This window comes from Schistocerca gregaria, chromosome 7 (genome assembly GCF_023897955.1).
Source record: "Schistocerca gregaria isolate iqSchGreg1 chromosome 7, iqSchGreg1.2, whole genome shotgun sequence".
Taxonomy (NCBI): domain Eukaryota; kingdom Metazoa; phylum Arthropoda; class Insecta; order Orthoptera; family Acrididae; genus Schistocerca; species Schistocerca gregaria.
The window spans coordinates 106,610,690-106,626,229 of record NC_064926.1 but is presented as its reverse complement, the minus strand read 5'-3'; the positions used below and the strand labels follow the sequence as shown (position 1 = coordinate 106,626,229).

Below are 15,540 nucleotides of genomic sequence, written 5' to 3'. Positions count from 1 at the left end.
CTAGGACTTGTTAAATCCATGCCACATAGAATCGCTGTGTATTCCAAAGGTGAAGCAATATGGTATTGAGCAGGTGGTCATAATGTTTGGGCTCATCAGTGTATGAAGAAATAGGTTTGAGGTTTTGGGTGACATATGTTTATGTTTACTTTTACCATACTGATTGTGCATGTTCTGCTCAAATAATACTAAGATTGGGATTGACATTACATTTCCAGAGAACAACATACACTACCATATGTCATCTTTCGAGGAAAGAGATGGCCTTCAATATGTGGAGTCTCAGGCTATCGAGTTTGTTGATTACAACAAACGCCAGCTGAGCCGCATCTATCCTAAGGGACTCCGTGTCAATTCGTCGAACTACATGCCACAGGTACAGTACTGTAGCCTTATGCTCACTGAACTGGGTGAGCTGTTATATTGTAAATCATATCTCTGTGGTAAAATCTGTACTTTGGATTCTTATCCTCTATGCTGTTTATATCTTTTTGCATTGATGTTGTGGAACATTAAAATATTAACTACTTATGCAGTGTTTATTTTATAATTGACAGCTTTTAGTTTAAATACTCAACATCAGACAACATATTCACATTCAGTTTTCTTCTTGCTGATATGTGCTACATGATATTATGTTGACAACACTCAAATCTGTTACTGAATGTGGTGAGAACATAACATTCATTGACAACAGCTAAGAATTTTATAGTTCGTGTAGTAATAATAAAAGCTTTCAATAAAAGGTCTTGATTGGCAATGGGGCCTGTTAGTCACATCTGTCTTTAACAGGGTGACACATGTGGCGTATAAATGATGTCCCACACTGACACAGGAACTTGTATATTCCTCGTCTTCTTAGGCATAGGTAATCTTTTACGGAACCCTGCATTGTTTGCGCTTCAGTGGTGCAATGTAAGATACAGTTTATTCAGTGTTTCTTGAAGAGGATGTTGGTTTGAATGACATAGTGCAAACATAAGACAGATAAACCAGCTTAGCCAAGTTCTCCGTAACTTATGATTGCTCTTGTGGTTTAATGCATGCTAGTCAAAAAGCACGGGGAATCTGTTTATAGGAGTACCCATTCTGGAAATGCTTAGAACATAGATGGCTACATTCTGCTGGCTGGTTCTCTAGATATGAGATAGCTTGAGTGATTGAATGGGTGATGGCTGTTCTTTGCTCTAAATTTAGGTCAGTGTGTATAGGTCTGCAATACACATTGTGACTCTTGGATCTACCCTCTTTTATATGAATTATGACATCTAGAAAATGGAAGTCTTAATTTTTTTCTCCTTACATAGTTAAACAAATGCTGTCACAGAGAAAGTATAGTGATCACATGTGGCCATACCACAAATGTTTTCTTCTTCGTATCTCCAGAAACCTTTGTGTTTCAGAACTACTGATCAAAGTGATTTATTCTCAGCATGTTCCACAAAAATGTCGGCTTCTACAGGATGTAGAGGGCTGCACATAATACCAACACAGCTTCCAAGTGCAATAAGGTGTTTTAGAGCTTCCACGCCAGTCTGCTTACCTTATGCTGTACTGCCCTGCACCACAGTGAAAGCCCAGCCAATGTTTGGAGGTTAATATTTGTAAGTCGCCTGATCACAGCATCTAATATGCCACTGCCATCATATCTGTGTTGTCTAGATGACAATTGTTCTGGTATACCTTATACCATGTGTTAATACTTCTTTTCGCAGTGCCAATGTATGCCTGTCAGCATTTTTCATATATTCCTGTCATTTCATATATTCCTGTCATAGCTAGTGAAAGAAAGCATCTTTTCTGGAGTTAAAGTTGTCATGCAACTTTCTTGCTCATGTGAACACTATGTTAATACCACGTCTTCTCAGTGCTCATCTGGTGCAACCAGTGATTATTTTCTGGAGCAGAAGGAAAATGTTGCTTTCAATTGGCATTTTTTAACCAGAAGCTCTAGATGTTTTGAGATGTAGCATCTGTCTCTTTTTTTTCAGAAGGAAATTCGTTAATGATTCAGTTCTTACCCCAAACTTGAAGGCTTACAGATTCTTTTAGTCTCATCCACCAATAATTTAACTATGCCTCTCTCCTGTATGCAAGTATAATTTAATATTTTGTATCTTCCATGGATCAGAATCATAACAAACTCTATGACGAATGTGGAAGATACATTTTTTCTTTGAAAATGTGGCTGTGTTCTGGCCATTTACATAACGGGATTTTTTCCAGTTTCACTACATAAAAATGTTGATAAATATAGCTAAACTACATGCACACTATCTACTCAGATATTCATGTATGGTGTAGAAGATGTTATGAAGCAGAACTGATTTCAGTTTATTTTTTAAACTGTAATTACCAGTCAGAACCTTTAATTTATAAAGGAGGTGTTACTTTGAAAAGTTACTATGTAACATATTAAGATCATCGGAAGTCAAAACCAGTTGTGATATCATTTGTGTACCTTTGGCTGAAAAATACAATTTAAAAAACATTTGTTACAGATCAAACAATGGAAAATCCAGGATGGAATTTAACAATATTATGAAAAGGATAGTTACTACTCACAATGCAGCAGAAATGCTGTATCATGCAAAGGCACAACAAAAAGACTGTCAGAAAGTAAGCTTTCGGCCAACAAGGCCTTTATTGGAAACACACACCCACACACAAATGCAAAAACTTAGTTTCTGACAGTCTTTTTGTTCCCAGAATGAGATTTTCACTCTGCAGCAGAGTGTGCGCTGATATGAAACTTCCTGGCAGATTAAAACTGCATGCCCGACCGAGACTCGAACTCGGGACCTTTGCCTTTCGCGGGGAAGTGCTCTACCATCTGAGCTACCGAAGCACAACTCACGCCCAGTACTCACAGGTTTACTTCTGCCAGTATCTCGTCTCCTACCTTCCAAACTTTACAGAAGCTCTCTTGCGAATCTTGAAGAACTAGCACTCCTGAAAGAAAGGATAGCTTATGTAAAGTTTGGAAGGTAGGAGACGAGGTACTGGCAGCAGTAAAGCTGTGAGGACAGGGCGTGAGTCGTGCTTGGGTAGCTCAGTTGGTAGAGCACTTGCCCGCGAAAGGCAAAGGTCCCGAGTTTGAGTCTCGGTCGGGCACACAGTTTTAATTTGCCATGAAGTTTCAGTCTTTTTGTTGTGCTTATCTGTGACTCAAGATCTCTGCTATATGCTGAGTAGCAACTATCCTTTTCATATTTTTGTTACATTTGTTACAAGATTGTCACTGTGTTCCTCTCAGGCAGAATTCCTAGACAGTGCAGTTTTCTCCACTATTTTCTGCAGTAATCTAACCTCTTCTCCAGTTTTCTGAACATTATTATAAAGAAGAGCAAGATCATCAGTGAATCACAGGCAGTTTAAATTTATATTATCTTTGGGTCTTCCAATTTTGATGTTAACCTCGTACCATTCTCTCATTATTCAGGGTGATTATCATTAAAGTTCTAGTTTCTAAACACTGTAGAAAAAGAACCACCACTCACAATGGCATCAGATTTGAATGGAATACTGTCGAAAAATGGGAAGACATTTCAGAAACAAAAAAAAGTAACAGAAATTTTACCACAACATAGCACTGTAAGTGGCAGTATATGCAAAATAAAAAGAACGTGGCTGTTCTTCAGTTTGTATCTGGGACACTCAGCATGACTTTCTTAATGCAAGATTACACGTCACTGGTAAATCTCTTTTACAGGTACAGGGACTGTGTGCCACTAGCTCTGCAAAAGTTCTGGACACACAGTATCATGAAAAAAAAGTGTTGGTCCAATTTCTGCCAAGGAGAAAATTTATGAAATTCAAAAAGACAGGTTCTTTAAGTACATTGTGGAAAAGGAAGGAAGACAATTGATCCAATGTCAATAGAAGCTGTGATCACAACAGTGCAGGAGGGGTCGAGTGGTGGTGGCAAACATGCAGTATGCAGGGAACTTTCCGAACTATGGACATGCCTGTGAACATGGTGCATACAATTCAAGGAAACGTCCTGCAATGCTACCCATTCACAATTAGCCCTGTTCATGAGTTGTTTCGTGCTGACCTGCCAGTAAGACAAATGTTTGCTCTAGAATTTCTTGTTTACATCAAAGTGGACAATGAATGACCATAGAACATTCTGTGGACAGATGAAGCCCATTTCCATCATCAAGGACATGCCAATATACACAGAATTGTAGAATATGGGCAGCAAAAAATCTGCTTGCACTTCAACTACTACCACTTCATTCTTTGAAGGTGACTGTATGGTGTGTGTTGACAACATCGTTTATTGTAGGGCCAATTTTTTTCAAGGAGATGGGTCCTGCCACTCCTGTTACGTGTACTGTCCCTGTCACTGGTAAATGCTATGAGATTATTTTGCACACCAACACCATTACAGCCCTACAGCAGCACGTATGTGTGGATAGGATCATTTTTATTCAAGTTGAGACTCCTTCACATACTGCACAGCCAGAGAAATAGCTGCTGCAGAGGCATTTTGGAATTGCTAGAATTATTAGCCTTTATTTCCCTGCAGCTTGACTGTACAGGTCACCTGATCTTAATCTGTGACTTCTGACTTTGGAATTATCTGAAAGATGCTGTGTTTATTGCTCCAATTACAAACATTACTGAATTGAAGGCATGCATTGTTCCATACATGTTGAATGCAAACCCTGTGACATTTCAGTCTATTGTGGAACATACTACTTCTTGATTTCAGTTTTTGGCAGAAAAAGCTTGACAGCATGCTGAACATGTGTTGCACAGTCTGTTTCATTGTTGCTTTTTATTGGTTATTGGCCCCAGGACAATTAAAAACGGATGTCATTGTTGCTTTTTATGTGTTTTTTGGCCTTATAACAATTAGAAATAGACGCCACTGTTGCTTTGCACACGGCATTTGGCTTCAGGACAGTTGGAAACAGATTTGTCCCATTGTGTGGTATAACCTTGCCATGGTGGATGGGCCTACCTAACTAATAGTGCCATAAATGTTGAATGCCACGCTTGTGCCTTCATGCACATTGCACAGCATGGTTAGTTTAATGTGCAACACATGCTGTGGCCATTGTATTGCAATTCATCTGTCATTGTGATGCTTAGAGTGCTATCTACAGGGAAAAGTTTGGTTAAATTTTTTTTTCCATTTCTGTAATCCCTCCCCCCCCCCTCCCCTTCTTTGATAATACTCCATTCAAATTTGATGTCCTTCTCAGCAGGGGTTCTTTTTTACAGCATTTTGAAACCAGAACTTTAATTGTAATCACCTTGTATATTCCACAACACGGATGAACAATAGTGGTGACAAGCAGTCTCCCTGTCTTACAAACTGTGTTAAGTATGAAACATGTGGAACTTATTTAAAAAATCAGTAGCAGATGAATACATAGCCTGAAAGTCTAGTAGTTGTATGGGTCTGGTTTGAGCTTGCTAGTAATTACTTTTTTTTAGCTTTTATTTAAATTCCATATTCACTGACAACTAAAAATGTTAATTAACAATTATTTCTTCCCCCATGAACCATGGACCTTGCTGTTGGTGGGGAGGCTTGCGTGCCTCAGCGATACAGATGGCAGTACCGTAGGCACAACCACAATGGAGGGGTATCTGTTGAGAGGCCAGACAAATGTGTGGTTCCTGAAGAGTGGCAGCAGCCTTTTCAGTAGTTGCAGGGGCAACAGTCTGGATGATTGACTGTTCTGGCCTTGTAACATTAACCAAAACGGCCTTGTTGTGCTGGTACTGCGAACGGCTGAAAGCAAGGGGAAACTACAGCTGTAATTTTTCCCGAGGGCATGCAGCTTTACTGTATGATTAAATGATGATGTCATCCTCTTGGGTAAAATATTCCGCACGTAAAATAGTCCCCCATTCGGATCTCTGGGCGGGGACTACTCTAGAGGATGTCGTTTTCTGGAGAAAGAAAACTGGCATTCTACGGATCGGAGTGTGGAATGTCAGATCCCTTAATCGGGCAGGTAGGTTAGAAAATTTAAAAAGGGAAATGGATAGGTTGAAGTTAGATATATTGGAAATTAGTGAAGTTCGGTGGCAGGAGGAACAACACTTCTGGTCAGGTGACTACAGGGTTATAAACACAAAATCAAATAGGGGTAATGCAGGAGTAGGTTTAATAATGAATAGGAAAATTGGAATGTGGGTAAGCTACTACAAACAGCATAGTGAACGCATTATTGTGGCCAAGATAGATACAAAGCCCACACCTACTACAGTAGTACAAGTTTATATGCCAACTAGCTCTGCAGATGATGAAGAAATTGATGAAATGTATTATGAGATAAAAGAAATTATTGAGGTAGTGAAGGGAGACGAAAATTTAATAGTCATGGGTGACTGGAATTCGGTAGTAGGAAAAGGGAGAGAAGGAAACATAGTAGGTGAATATGGATTGGGGAGAGAAATGAAAGAGGAAGCCGTCTGGTAGAATTTTGCACAGAGCATAACTTAATCATAGCTAATACTTGGTTCAAGAATCATAAAAGAAGGTTGTATACATGGAAGAATCCTAGAGATACTAAAAGGTATCAGATAGATTACATAATGGTAAGACAGAGATTTAGGAATCAAGTTTTAAATTGTAAGACATTTCCAGGGGCAGATGTGGACTCTGACCACAATGTATTGGTTATGAACTGTAGATTAAAACTGAAGAAACTACAAAAAGGTGCTAAATTAAGGAGATGGGACCTGGATGGACTGAAAGAACCAGAGGTTGTAGAGTGTTTCAGGGAGAGCATAAGGGAACAATTAACAGGAATGGGGGAAAGAAATGCAGTAGAAGAAGAATGGGTAGCTTTGAGGGATGAAGTAGTGAAGGCAGCAGACGATCCAGTAGGTAAAAAGACAAGGGCTAATAGAAATCCTTGGGTAACAGAAGAAATATTGAATTTAATTGATGAAAGGAGAAAATATAAAAATGCAGTAAACGAAGCAGGCAAAAAGGAATACAAACATCTCAAAAATGAGATTGACAGGAAGTGCAAAATGGCTAAGCAGGGATGGCTAGAGGACAAATGTAAGAATGTAGAGGCTTATCTCACTAGGGGTAAGATAGATACTGCCTACAGGAAAATTAAAGAGACGTTTGGAGAGAAGAGAACCACTTGTCTGAATATCGAGAGCTCAGATGGAAACCCAGTTCTAAGCAAAGAAGGGAAATCAGAAAGGTGGAAGGAGTATATAGAGGGTCTATACATGGGTGATGTACTTGAGGACAATATTATGGAAATGGAAGAGGATGTAGATGAAGATGAAATGGGAGATAAGATACTGCGTGAAGAGTTTGACCGGGCACTGAAAGACCTGAGTCGAAACAAGGCCCCGGGAGGAGACAACATTCCATTAGAACTACTGACGGCCTTGGGAGGGCCAGTCATGACAAATCTCTACCATCTGGTGAGTAAGATGTATGAGACAGGCAAAATACCCTCAAACTTCAAGAAGAATATAATAATTCCAATCCCAAAGAAAGCAGGTGTTGACAGATGTGAAAATTACCGAACTATGAGTTATTAAGTCACAGCTGCAAAATACTAATGCGAATTCTTTACAGATGAATGGAAAAACTGGTAGAAGCGGACCTCGGGGAAGATCAGTTTGGATTATGTAGAAATGTTGGAACACGTGAGGCAATACTAACCTTACGACTTATCTTATAAGAAAGATTAAGAAAAGGCAAACCTACGTTTCTAGCATTTGTATACTTAGAGAAAGCTTTTGACAATGTTAACTGGAATACTCTCTTTCAAATTCTGAAGGTGGCAGGGGTAAAATACAGGGAGCGTAAGGCTATTTACAATTTGTACAGAAACCAGATGGCAGTTATATAAGAGTCGAGGGGCATGAAAGGGAAGCAGTGGTTGGGAAGGGAGTGAGACAGGGTTGTAGCCTCTCCCCGATGTTATTCAATCTGTATATTGAACAAGCAGTAAAGGAAACAAAGGAAAAATTTGGAGTAGGTATTAAAATTCATGGAGAAGAAATAAAAACTTTGAGGTTCGCCGATGATATTGTAATTCTGGCAGAGACAGCAAAGGACTTGGAAGAGCAGTTGAATGGAATGGACAGTGTCTTGAAAGGAGGATATAAGATGAACATCAACAAAAGCAAAATGAGGATAATGGAATGCAGTCAAATTAAATTGGGTGATGCTGAGGGAATTAGATTAGGAAATGAGACACTTAAAATAGTAAAGGAGTTTTGCTATTTAGGGAGTAAAATAACTGATGATGGTCAAAGTAGAGAGGATATAAAATGTAGACTGGCAATGGCAAGGAAAGCGTTTCTGAAGAAGAGAAATTTGTTAACATCAAGTATAGATTTAAGTGTCAGGAAGCCATTTCTGAAAGTATTCATATGGAGTGTAGCCTTGTATGGAAGTGAAACATGGACGATAACTAGTTTCGACAAGAACAGAATGGAAGCTTTCGAAATGTGGTGCTACAGAAGAATGCTGAAGGTTAGATGGGTAGATCACATAACTAATGAGGAGGTATTGAATAGAATTGGGGAGAAGAGGAGTTTGTGGCACAACTTGACAAAAAAAAGGGACCGGTTGGAGGACATGTTCTGAGGCGTCAAGGGCTCACAAATTTAGCTGCGTGGAGGGTAAAAATCGTAGAGGGAGACCAAGAGATGAATACACTAAGCAGATTGAGAAGGATGTAGGTTGCAGTAAGTACTGGGAGATGAAGAAGCTTGCACGGGATAGAGTAGCGTGCAGAGCTGCATCAAACCAGCCTCAGGACTGAAGACCACAAAGACAACAACAATTATTTAATCAAATTTTAATAAAAAATAATGTTTTAATTATTAACTGTGTGAAATTGCAACATTGACAATAAATTAAAATTTAGCACAAGAATACAAAGCACCAAATAGAATATAAAATACTTTTTTAATTCCTAGAAATTGAATAGTATTATTGAAGTACCAGCATATAATTTTTTCATTTAACAATAAGGTATTTCACAGGTCTGTTTCATAGAATTAGTTTTTATTACAAAACTTCAATTTGTTAGTGAATATGGGTTTTAAAAGCAGGAGTGTAAGACATCCAGTACTAGTGAGATTCGAACCAGTTTCCTTATGAATACTAGTTGCACACTACATTTTCAGCTACAATAGTATTGCTGATCAGCTTGATTCATATGTACTTAACACCACTTGGAAATTTTCCAGCCTTGAACAGAGATTTTTTTAAAGAATTGCATCATACTGCTTTATGAAATTAATGTCCAGGCACAGTCCCTGAAATCCTATAAGTATGAAGAAAATCAAAGAGAACAGATCAATCTATAAGGCCCCCTTGTTAAACCCATTTATTTAGGAAATGGAATAGAAAAGTCTCCTCTGAACTTGAGATGAGATTTTGTGTTGGTTGTTTTACCAATTTGCAGTGAGACAGTTGTGTTTTATCACTTTGCAGTAAGAGACAGATGCAGGAACACAACTTTAAGTAATGGAGAGATGTATTGATGGTCATTCTGTATTACAGAAAGCATATGGCACAGTGTACAGAAGTAAAGTTTGGGAGGTGCTAGGAAGGAAAGGCATAGAGAAGCAGAGTATACTGAGGATAACAGAATTCTACCAGCAATTTGTAAGTTTTGTTAGATTGGGAAGAGAAAGAACAGTATGATTGACATGAAGAAATAGACTGGAACAGGGAAGTGCACTATCTCGATTACTTTAGTAGTAGTGATGGGTGGTTATGATGATAAAAGTGGCAAAAGAGATGGTAGAGAGTATAATAGCTGTGTTGTTTTCCGATGATTTTGTGGGGTGCAGGAACAATGAAGAGCAATGTGATGTTTGGGATTAACTTGTGTGAGAGTATTATCTAAAATTAGTCCAAGTAAGCGTGAATTGGTGACAATAACAAGAGAAAAGGATAGGACTTTAGTAAACATGACACTGGGTACATGGCTAGGAAGCAGCTGAAAACAATGGACAACTTCAAGTGCCTGAAGAGTGCAATACAGGAAAATGGAAGAAATGTCAAAGAGATAAATAATCGTGGAAGGCAAGCTCATAGCTTTATGAGAAGGGTGAGAGAAAAGATATGGAAGAAAGATGTCACCCAGAAAAGTAATTAGGAAATATGCCAAATGTAATATTTACCAGTTTTATTGTATTTTGCATATATTTGTGTCATTAAGTAAAGAGAAGAAAGTAAGGTGCAAGCAAGTGAAATGAAGTTTTTGAGAAGTCAGATGAGAGTAGCAGAAACAGAAAAGATGATAAATAAATGTGTTAGGGAGATGACACATTATGAGACCCTATAGGAGAATACTGAGGAGGAAATGGTATAGTCATATGAATGGGTGAGATGTCAAAGATGATGTACGAGACAATGATGGAAGGCAAGAGACCGAGAGGAAGGTCAAGGGGCGTGGCTAAAATTAATGAAAGCAAACATTTGGATAAGTGGAGCAGATTGGCTCAGAGTATCAATGAAGAGGCTGTATGATGGCTGGAAAAGGTAGAAATACTCGAAGGCTCATATTCCAAGCAGACTGACAGTGGCAGAAAACTGTACAAGATATGATGATGATGATGATGATGATGATGATTGGTGGAGTCCAAAATTCCTTAAGTTTCTAAATACCCCGCATATCATGCAAGTGGGTAATTCATGCATTTAATGTTAAATAGTTTGTGAACTGGGCACAGATGGAAATAGATGATTTAATTGTTTAGTTTAGGGAACAAACAAAGGATGGTCAGTTGTCAGAATTGTTGTTGCAGTTATTGAGCTAGGAACATTTACCCTGTAGCTGAGGTAATTGGGACACATAATATACATTACAAGACTAAACATAGATGTTGTTTATCGAATACATAAATCATTGCTAAATTTGTAATCAATTTTAAGTGAGAGAAATAGATTTGTAGCCACACAATGTGTTTAGACAGTACTGAATATTGCTCTGAGAAAAATCACTACAATGTATGAGAAATTGACAAAGTAGAACACGTTCTTTAAGGCATGTGTGGTTTTAGGATGTGAAGTCAGTTGCACACTCCACAATGAGCAAAGGAATTTTGTATTTACATTTGGTAAGAAGCTACTGGAGGTGATTTCCCATTGCCTTTCTCCGATTTGTTGTGGAGTGCCAAATGTTTATGTTTGGTGTGGGCTCTTTGATGAGAGGTTGCATGGAGTATTGCCATGTGAGATTTTATGGATGAGTTTGGAATGAAAAATGAGGTTGGGTGAAATGTTTAACTGTGACATAACCAACTCTTTTTGAATAATACTTAGGGGAGACTTCCCATAATGATAAGTATTGGCAATGAAAATCTTATCTCCTGTGGAAGTGTGTGCCTTATTGTTGAATCCCATCACACTATCATGCATTAGGAATCTTAGGTGTGGAAAGGGTGAGAGTATGGTGGTAACAGAAAATATTTAGAAAATTTGGAAAATCGAGTGAATAATGAATGGGTCATGTCTGTGTTGCAGTCAGGTCTGGTAAATTGTGTGACTGAAACCTGAGAGGTCATGGGATCAAATCCTGCTCAGATATGGAAATTTTCAGTGTACCTTTAATCTAATCAATGTGAGGAATCACCAGGAACAACACATGGTTCTGATTTCACATTAAACTGCAGATCCCCTTTCACCTGTTGGATAACTGGCATAGATACGGACCTGGGGAGCGTGGGGGGTGGGGTGGGGGGGGGGGGGGGGGGGGGAGTTGCTGATGTGGCATCCAATTGAAGCCTTGCACTCAGCCATTGAGGCACACAAAATTATGTCCCTTTAGTGACTTTTAAGAAAAGAAAACTTTTGTACTTTTCTTCTTGGAAACATACGAACAGCATACAAGAAAACACCACTTTATTATACTGTTATAATATAATGAATGTTAGAAAATTGCAGTAATAGTGAAATTGAACTTTTGATCGTTGCTGTTACAGAAAAAAGTTTTGGCACTATTTTGTATTGGAGCTGGGGTATTGAGGAAAGCTTGACCAAGTCTGAATTATACGTTTTCATTTCAAGAATTTCGAAGCAAACACCAAAACATTTATGGAACAACAGTATCTCTTTTGCTACCAGCATTGAAGATATTGATTTATCATCTTCATCTTCAGCAACGTATCTGTCACCTTTATCATTAACTTCCTCCTCTGATATTAAGTTCAGCTAGAATGGTGTAACCTTGCATATAAGTAGTTTTCTGTGGTTCTTTTTCTCTTAGCTTCTCTTCTGATTTCTTTGCCTTCCTGATAAGCAGCTCATGAGCCTTTTCATTGTTTGCCTCTTATTCTTCATTTAGAACCAGGATAAAATTTTAAATTTGTGAATTATTGTTTGTATACATTCTTCTTGTAATATAAAAAGATAGCTTATTTATAAAAGCATTGTCTAAAGACACATTCCCAGTAAAAATACCAACTACAGATAATTCTCAAATCAAGCAATATACGGAAATTATTCTCTTATCTTGTATCCCACTACTCTGGCTGCTGTGGCTGGCCACAGTGGCCAGAGACATTGGTCATGACTGTGTGAGTTGTGCTGGTGTGAATGTGTGTGTGTTTCCTCCTTCAGAAGGAGGTCTTTTGGCTGAAAGCTAAGATGTATAGCAGTCTTTCTGTTGTGCCTGTCTGCATCTCAGCGTCACTATAGGGTGAGTAGCAGCAGTCTACTAGATACTTCCTTGCTGTTCATGACATTTTCCATAATTGGTAATATCAAAGTTTGGTTCTGTTGTATTTTTCCAGACTTGTTTCTGGGACTTCAGTCATCATTGTGATAGATCATTTCTGCTCATACGGGTCTGGAGGTTTTACAGTCAGTCAGGGTCATGGAATTTTTTCCACTGTCATGAATGTGGCTGTTCGCAGCTTAGCTCAGGTAGTTCAGTGTTGCTGAGCACAGATCACCATAGTGTCAGGGTAGATTTTAAAGTACTAACCTTTAGCCTCATGGTTTCATGCAGTTGTAAATCCAGTTTCTCAATATGTGAACTTTTGAACTACATGAGACCACAGCATTCTACAGTTGAGAAGACTAAAGCAGTTGCTGTTGTGGAAAAAGTTTTTGCTTGGGTTGCCCACCTTGTCCCAGAAAGTTTCGTAACAGTGTTGTTTGTAGATATAATTTTTTAACTTCTTGTATGTTGATGAGTGGTCTAGCACAACACTAAGTTATTGTGTTGTACTCTCTTCCCAAAGGATGGGACATTGAGTTGTTCAGTTGCTAGATGGTTAGTGAAACAAACGTTCACAGAATTCATCTTGTCTGTAAATGGAAAATAAGTCCCTTCCAATATGTTCCTGCTACTGCAACTCATTTTGTTCCCACTCTAGTGAGCTGTAGGTCCCTGTATATTTTTGCACTTCCACATATTATTTTTGACAATTAACTTAGAAGCAGCTTGCTGGCATTGAATATAACTATATCTCTTACAAGAATTACTCTGATAACTGCCATGACACACTTCCACCACTGTCAGTACTTGTGAAAATGAAAATTGCTATATAACAATATTTAACAAGATCATTATATAAACTTATGCAGTCAATATTTTGCTTGAATGTGTGAAGAATACTTATACCAGCTAGTAAGTCTTTAATCAACGTAAATGACAAATCTAGTTATCTGTGAAATCTGGTTCTTTCTTTTATACTCATGTTATGGTTGTTCTAGGGAATGATTCCTGCCTACAAAATGCTCATTTCATTTTTATGTTATAATCTCTTGATACAAATGAGATGTTTTAGGTTTTCCTCATTAAAAAAATGTTCTCCAAAAGTTTATGACTGATAAAAAGCTCATGATTGATGTTCCTGAGTATTTTAGTGTTGTACAACACTCCATTTATTTTACATAAATTCCTTCCATTCATAATTATTACATTCATTTGGTCCAGGTAAATTATTATTTATCTTGTTACAATGAGGTAATTTTAATATAAATAATGTTTCACATGTAAGTAGTAATTTTGATTTCCATAGTGCTTATGTCAACATTCACCTGAGTAATTTATAAAAAAAAAATATTTTAAATACATTACATTACTGATACTCATCTACTGCAAATAAAAATGATAGTAATAATGTTACACATGTTACACTTTACAATTTTAAAAATTATGTACTGTTCCAAAACTTTGCATAACTTGTGCAATAGAGACATCATTTTCAAATAATACAAAGCTTTAAATACAAGTTATTGATCAAACTATGTCATGAAAAATGACAATTATTAGCTTATTGTGGTATAACTGCCACATAATTCTGTTGTATATGATAATTATTCAGCAAAGAACATACAAAATTGTAAAAAAACTTGAATTTGATATGCATTTAAATTAAATTATTAATACTTCATTTGAATGATTTATCATACTGGATGGTAGCAAAAAGTGTCAGAGAATCAGAAATGTCATATACTGTGTGTCTCTCCTAAGACTAGTTTGGCCTGTTTTCACTGGCATTTCAGCAGATATTTGCAATTTTGGTTTTTCAGTGTGTAGCTGGAGCCACACCAAGTGAATACTGCACATCAGTTCTTTCCGGCAATGCCCAGAGTTGATGGAAAGCATCAGTTAGTTTCCCATTAAAAAAAATTCTTTTTGGAGGGAAATTTTAGTGCTCATTCGATAGAGTGGGCGATAAACATCTCAGGTGATATTCGTTTCATGACTATGTATTAACAGGGACAAATATATTAAAAATAAAGATTCCAAGACTTACCAAGCGGGAAAGCGCCGGCAGACAGGCACATGAACAAAACACACAAACACACACACAAAATTACGAGCTTTCGCAACTGGCAGTTGCTTCGTCAGGAAGGAAGGAAGGAGAGGGAAAAATGAAAGGGTGTGGGTTTTAAGGGAGAGGGTAAGGAGTCATTCCAATCCCGGGAGCGGAAAGACTTCCCTTAGGGGGCAAAAAAAAAAAAAAAAAAAAAAAAAAAAAAAAAAAAAAAAAAAAAAAAAAGGCAGGTGTACACTCGCACACACACACACATATCCATCCGCACATACACAGACACAAGCAGACATATTTACAGGCAAAGAGTTAAGGGAAGTCTTTCCGCTCCCGGGATTGGAATGACTCCTTACCCTCTCCCTTAAAACCCACACCCTTTCATTTTTCCCTCTCCTTCCTTCCTTCCTGACGAAGCAACTGCCAGTTGCGAAAGCTCGTAATTTTGTGTGTGTGTTTGTGTGTTTTGTTCATGTGCCTGTCTGCCGGCGCTTTCCCGCTTGGTAAGTCTTGGAATCTTTATTTTTAATATATTTTTCCCATGTGGAAGTTTCTTTCTGTTTTATTTACATCGTCATTAATATTAACAGGGACAGTTAAACATAAAGAATAACAAGTATTCTGGCAGCAACTGAGCAGCACTGCTGCTTGGCAATAGCAGTCAGTGCAGGCCATTGCAGTGGTATTTCTACTGTAGTACTGGTTATTCTTTGTGTTTTTCCATCTCTGTTAATACATATCAATAAAATGAACACCATAGTAGACTAATTTAGGCTTGCTGTATCGCATGGG

At 37.9% G+C, this 15,540-nt stretch overlaps 1 protein-coding gene across 2 annotated transcripts in view; it reads left to right on the top strand.

Moving 5' to 3' along the window:
* LOC126281662 (1-phosphatidylinositol 4,5-bisphosphate phosphodiesterase-like) overlaps positions 1 to 15,540 on the top strand; it is a 465,757-nt gene that overhangs the window by 327,648 nt on the left and 122,569 nt on the right. For both annotated transcript variants that reach the window (XM_049980809.1, XM_049980810.1), the window contains exon 14: positions 219 to 376. In XM_049980809.1, the coding sequence (XP_049836766.1) occupies positions 219 to 376 (158 nt within the window). The remainder of the gene's footprint in view (positions 1 to 218; positions 377 to 15,540) is intronic.